Genomic DNA, 7,149 nt, shown 5'->3' on the forward strand with positions numbered 1-7,149 from the left:
AGAAACACAAAAGGCCAGTAAATATGTAGAAACAATTTCCAATATCTTTAACATCAGGAAATTGTTAACCAAAACCACATGAAAATTTGTAGTGGCATTTCATTTGTACTTTCATAAATAATTATTTATTATTTTATTATTTATTATTGTATTCATTTTTGTTGTTTAATTAAATAAAATATTTAATAAAGGCATACAATAATAAATAAATACCCATTTCAGACTGAGGTAGAGGTAAGGGCCAGTGGCTGACTCTTTTGCTTTTCTGACCTTCAGGAAAGCTTTATTTATTAAAATATAAATGAAATGCCACTACCTAAATTCCATGTCATTCAAATTATACTGGCAATGACCAAATAAACAACAAATTCTGGTGAGGATGTAGAGAGGACTGTGTCTTTGTGACACTCTTGGTGGGACTTTAAGTATTGCTGAATAACCAAGTGTAAGAATGCCTGAAAAGATCTAGAAGCAAGCAGGGTGTAGTAGCTCACACCTACAGTCCCAGCACTCAGTTGTGGAATGAAGAAGGGGGATTGCTCTGTGTTCAAGGCCAGCTTGGTCTATGGAGTAAGACCCTTTTCCTAAAAACAAAGTAAATCCCATAGAAACAGAATCACCCAGTGACCCAGCTGTACGACTGCAATCCTGAAGAGATCTGCTTAGCAGACTACAAAGATGTCTGCACATGCGTGATTGTCTTACACTATGAGCAATGTAAGTTTATGGAATCATCCTAGATGTCCAGCAGAAGGTGAGTGTGTAAAGGAAGTGTGCCATGTAGACACCATGGTCAACAGAAAGCAAGATACGCATGTCATCTTCAGGAGTAAAACTTGAGATCACCATGTTAAGCAAAGCAAACAAGGCTTATGCAAACATTGCATGTATTCTCACATATTCAGAATCTAGATGTAAAAACAAAGGTTCACACATAAGAAAGGAAAGCATAAAAGGAAGATGACCGGTGTATATGTAAGAGAGAGTAATGGGGCTGTCACATGGGTAAAGTATATGATATGCAAAAAATGCTGTAATGAAACCCATATCTTTGTACAGTGTACAAAGGATCCAGCCCATTAGTTAGAACATGTTAATTGAATGTTATTTACTCAAAGGATCAAATCTTTCTGTTCACAAACAACTTGTATAGGAGTAGTCATAGCATTTGACTCACTGTAGCCTGGATCTGAACTGCACATAAATGTCCATCTAGGGAGAATGGAAAACGGGGGGTTAAGATAGTGAATATATAAGACTAGATGACTGATACTGACCCAGTGTTAGCAGACCTCAGACATCTGCTGAAGGGCAGCAAAGGCTAAGCCAGAGGACATCCGCTGTGCCCTGGTCATGAACAGGCAAAAGCGACTTTGATGGTAGAAATTATAGCCATTGTTTTCCTTCAGGGAGAGTTACTTACCATAAAGGGACAAAGAAATTTATAGCAAAGTGGGAAATGTCAAAGTTTGAGAGGTGGTTACATGACTCTCCTTTGTATAAGAATCTCTCTGTACACTTAAATTTCCTCATTTTAAAATATGTGAACTGTGGGGCTGGAGAGATGGCTCAGCAGTTCAGAACACTGATTCTCTTATAGAGAGCCCAGGTTCACTTCCCAGGATCCAAGTGGCAGATCACAGTCATCAGTAACTATGGTTCCAGAGGCTCTGACTCCCTCTTGTGGCGTCCATAGGTAACAGGCCTACACATGGTACACATATATACAAGTAGGAAAACACCACGCATAAAATGGAAATAAATAAATCTTTGAAAATGTGATAAACTATGTACAACATAATTCTATATTTCCTCACACAAGTAATTTTGGGAATCATGAAAAATATACCTCTAACGAGGTATCTGAATACTATAGAGGACCATGAGGATTATTGAGTGAGGTCAGAAGGTTGCCATATGCAATCGTAATTATAATATTGTCCTGAATTTTTCTATTTCCAACAATGAACAATAAAATGTCTCCTGGGATTATGCTGTTTTTTTAAATCCAATTCTCATATTTCTCTAATGAATGTCCTAGAGGTTTGTCCTTTTGGACCTTGTGTGAACTATACCCATGATAGTAAACAATCCTGTAGTAGTATATCATAGGGTTTATAAATGTATTATCATTTATGACTGCAATTATTTTCAGCGATACGTAATGGACTTCCATAACTAGCTGAAAAGAAAATAGCTACCAACCTCCATGAACAAGAAGATTTGACTATTATTGTCCTCTTTCCCTAAGTTTCTTTGAATGGCTGTACAACCAGGAGGTATGATATTCATATTAGGTCCCATATAAAGTTAATACACTTTGTGGAGTGAGTATGCTATCATGTCTCAAGGAATGGATGACAATTCCATAGAACGATTTTTTAGAAATAATTTTCTGTCTTGAAATAGTAAATCCTGTATTATTTGATTTGTAGGTCAAAGACATTACAGCTCTTAATTAAGAGTGTTCTTTTACTTTTGTTTTTTCTCTTGCCTAGGAGGAAGATTTTACTTGGTTGAAAGAAGGAAGAATTAACTAAAGCATTTCTTTTCCTGGGATCTGCTTCCTGGTAAGTGTGTGGCCAAAGGGAGGATGTGCAATTTGAAACAGATTGGTCATTAAGCTAGCACTGTGGTTCCCGCACAGTTAAAGCCTTCGATCTGGGCAGCCAGGAAATTAAACCGAGCTGACTAGTGTTGAGTGTTGACACTGGAGAACCAGTTTTTCTCAAATCCCCAGACTCTTCCTCTTAGAGCTGTCACACATCATTCTGCCTTCTATCGGGCAATGTCTTTGAAATAATAATGTGCCTTCAGTTGTTGATTCGATTTGCAGCAGAACCTTCTATTAACAATGTTTACAGGAAGGCAAGGGCCATGGACAAATTGTGAAGGACAGCAGAATCAGAAACTTCCATTCTGCAAGGATAGTAGATGGGGCAGGACATGGAGTTACACGTTATGTTTTTCTTCCTTGTGCCTGGATAAAATTCCATTGCACTTTTTTGCCATCTTCACACACAGTTCCTTTTAACTTCACTGGAAGCTACGAGAATCTTATGGTAGGCAGCATTTTTACCCCTTCTGGGAAGTGGGAAAAAACTCATTCTGCACAGACTTTGTTTAAAAATCAGCTTGGGATTATGATAGTTGGAGCACAGCCATTTCATGCTATTTCCAGAGGCTACAGTCAGCACATAGGAGGCCTCCAGGACACACGTCTGCAGTCCAGACACCAGCACTGTTTTCTGTAGGGTGACACCTGCAGTGTTCTGTGGTACTTGTGTGTTTCACCTTCAAAAGCATTGTTCTCGGTTTTTATTCTTTACCTTATGTGATATTATCCAGAGATAATATTTTTAAGACTATATGATTCTGAAAATCAACACAAAACCAGACTACACATTTCATACCTCTATTTTAGAAGTGAGAAATGTAAAAATAATTTACAATAAAGTATTTTCAATTAAAATATGACTTCTGAGAGTATTAAGAGCAATCAACTTTATTTGAGCATTTTAAAAATTGAACATAAGTTCTTATCTCATACAATACATCCATTTCCCCCTCAGTTCTTCTAACCTCTCCCCATCTCCCCTAGATCCACTCTTCTTCCATTTCCCTTCAGAAAAGAGCAGGCCTCCAAGAGCCTACAACCGAACACAACAAAACAAGATACAATAAGACAAGGCAAAAGCTCTCAAAATGAAGCTGGACAAGGCAAACCAACAGGAGGAAAGGAGTCCCAAGATCGGGCAAAAGAATCAGACACACATTGATCTCACTGTTAGGAGTTCTACACAACACTAAGCTAATGGCCTGGTGCAGACCCCTGCAGGCCCCGCACTTAGGGCAAACAACTTTTAAAAGAAGTGGCCACCAATTCAATTATTTATTCTTTGATGATAGCAGATTTGCCTAACAAATGAAGAAGGCTGATTGCAAGAATATCAGGAGCAAGGATGGAGCAGAGGAATGAGACCACGGTCGTGGAGTTTGTGCTGGAGGGATTCCATGTGGCTCAGCACCTGGGCAAGGTCCTCTTCGCAGTGCACCTGCTGGTCTATCTGGCCTCAGTCGTAGGAAACACACTCATAATCGCCATCACTTGGACTGACCCTCACCTGCAGACCCCTATGTACTTCTTTCTCAGAAGTTTCTCCTTCTCTGAAGGCTGTTTCATCTCCACCGTAATCCCCAAATTGCTGTCCATCTTTCTTTTTAGAGACAGAGTGATTCATTTCGCTTCTTGCATCACGCAAGCCTTTTTCTTTTTGTTTCTTGGGTCAACAATTTTCTTCCATATGGCCGTGATGTCCTTGGATCGCTACCTGGCCATTTGCAAGCCTCTGCACTACCCAGCCATCATGAACCCCAGGGTCTGTTTCCTTCTGATTTTCTTCAGCTATGTGCTTTCCTTCCTCCTGATGACTGCTGTAATCCTGAAGCTCTCCTGTTTGTCTTTCTGTGGCTCCAATGTCATCCCCCATTTCTTCTGTGACCTTGGCTCCTTACTTCATCTCTCCTGTTCAGACACTAAATCTCTTGAAAGAATGGCTTTTGGTGTCGCTTTGGTTGTCCTTTGCACATCCATCATCACATCTGTCTTTGCCTATATCAACATACTCTTCTCGGTCATGCACCTTCCATCGGCCAGGGAGCGACAGAAAGCTTTCTCCACCTGCTCATCCCACCTCATCGTCCTCTCTCTCATGTATGGCAGCTGCGTGTTTATATATGTGAAACCGAGGCAAACAAGCAGACTGGAATCCAACAGAGCAGCTGCTCTTGTGAACACAGTAGTGACCCCGCTTCTGAACCCTGTCATCTACACCCTGCGCAACAAGCAGGTCCACCAGGCTCTGAGGAATGCACTGTCCAGGGTGAACTTACAGAAATAGCATTACCTCCTTCAAAAGGTGCGTCTTCTTGGTCCATCTAACTGAAGCTCCCCTACCGTGGAAACCCTCTCTATAAAACGTCTGTATGGTGATCTGGTTTATGGTAAGTTCACAAGATCCTTGCTCCCTTAGCTTGCAATGCCCTTTACAGTTTGAAAAAAAAAAATGTTCACCACTTTGTGCTGAAAATATCTTCATTTCTGTTTATTGGCCTTATATTAATTCAACCCAGCATTTATGGAGAGCCTAACAAATATTCATCAAACAATGGTCTTCACATTTTGAACCATATGTCTGCAGGTTTCATAGACTATGTAAATGTTATGTTGCTTCACATTCAGGTCTTGAACATCCATGGATTTTGTTATTCATGAAGTTTCTGGAAGGCTGTTGACAGATAAGACTCACACTAAGTCGTTAAGCTAAGAATAAGTTACCAATCAGATTCAATATTTGATGTGTGGGATATGTTCTTTTGCTTGAATTTTCTGATACTTAAGGACAAATATGTAAAATTTCTTCTTTACCACTTTGTTTACTGAAGTAAAAACCTCAGAAACAAGTTGGGTTTGAAACAAATCAATGATAAACATATGTCTTTCTTTCTTTGGATCCAATTGTTTTAGAGGCATAAATAGTTTAACTCTGGGTGCTTGATATGCATACTTTAAATTTATCACCATTCAGATGTATTAAATATAATTAATATTTTGTTTTAATGGGTTCTTGAAAGAAAAATTATTAATATTTTGATTTAATGGGCTCTTGAAACGAAAAATGCAAAACATTTTCGCATATGAATCTTTTACTTAGAATTTAGATTGCAAAGGCCTGTACAAATTGTGTTGCTAGGAGATGGTCCCATACCGTGTAAGAGATATTTTCTGCTAACATAATTTATGTGATGTTTTGGGTTAAGTTAAATTCTGGCTACCATCTTATACCACAAATTAGGAGAACTCACAATCTTAAAAGTTTAGTACAGCTACACACATGCATGTGCACACATGCTCACACACATGAATTAATAATAACATGCATTAAAATCAAATCAATCATGGTTCTTAGATTCCATGAAGAAGTGGCTTATAGTAAATCTAGGAAAAAGCAGACTTGTTTACCCATATGCATGGGGTATACTTGATGTTCTGTATGTGTGTGTGTATTATTTAAATGTACATTTCCTTTTCTAGATATTTGAGATTATTATTAATTTATTTAAGACATAGTAAATATTAATAATTTATGGCATAATCTGATAAAAAACCTTTAACCTTTCAAAGACTGTTGAGTTAAAAAATGTTTTATTATGAAAAAGACTTAATTATAAGATATCTTGAGACTAACGTCTGCTAAGGGACAGATCTATCTTTGCCTTTCCTTCTCCAAAAAAAAAAAAAATTTAGATATTTCTGAATCAAAACCAACAGCAGAGAATTTTTGGGAGCACTGACAATGAGCACCACCAGCTGTAAACACCAGAAATCTGATGTACATTTTAATTGTCTTACAATCCAGTTAGAAGAGTGACCATCGTACCCCACAGAAGAGCCAGTCATTCTTTCAGGAACTGGCACTCAGTTTCTGGTGTGCATTTGTTATTAAAAAGATTCTGTCTTCACAAGGTATCTATCAGATATCAGATACCTGCACTGGAATCTCTCTGGGACATGGAAGACATAATGAATTACATACTTCTTTATGATGTTTTGGGAAATACTGAATAGAATTCTGGCTAATATTTCAGTGAGCAAAACGTGGTACCCAGAGGACAAACTTTCCATAAATTACCATGAAAACATAAAAAAGGATGAACTTTGAAAGCAGTTAAGTTTTGGGCCGATAGCCCAAAGATAGCTTAGTGGGTAGAGGTGCTTGCTACCAAGCCCAATGGCCAGTTTGACCTTCTAAATCCACGTGGTGATGCCCTCTGACCCTATGCATTATGATATTTGTGCCTTCCACTAAATAAGTAAATGTAAAGAAAATAAAAAATAATTTTTTAAAATTAAACTTTTGGGGAGCTTATAAGATGGCCCAGTGGGTAAAGACACTTGCCATCAAGATGGTTGGCCTGAGTTTGTTCCCTGGAACACACATGGTGGAAGGGGAGAATTGACTCCTTCAAGATTTCCTTTGATCTTGGCATACTCCTTGTGGCATGCATGCTTGTGCACCAACAACCCCGCCTCTCTCTCTCTCTCTCTCTCTCTCTCTCTCTCTCTCTCTCTCTCTCTCTCTCTCTCTC

At 38.6% G+C, this 7,149-nt stretch overlaps 1 protein-coding gene across 1 annotated transcript; it reads left to right on the forward strand.

Moving 5' to 3' along the window:
• The first annotated feature begins 740 nt into the window (after nt 1-740).
• LOC126505439 (olfactory receptor 6C75-like) lies at nt 741-4,901 on the forward strand. Its single transcript, XM_050148316.1, has 2 exons — nt 741-754; nt 3,932-4,901. Exons 1-2 carry the CDS (start codon nt 741-743, stop codon nt 4,899-4,901), a joined length of 984 nt encoding a protein of 327 aa, XP_050004273.1.
• The last annotated feature ends 2,248 nt before the right edge of the window (nt 4,902-7,149 follow it).

The sequence above is a fragment of the Alexandromys fortis genome, unplaced genomic scaffold, assembly GCF_014885135.2.
Source record: "Alexandromys fortis isolate MF-2015 unplaced genomic scaffold, M_Fortis_MF-2015_v1.1 scaffold_59, whole genome shotgun sequence".
Taxonomy (NCBI): Eukaryota; Metazoa; Chordata; class Mammalia; order Rodentia; family Cricetidae; genus Alexandromys; species Alexandromys fortis.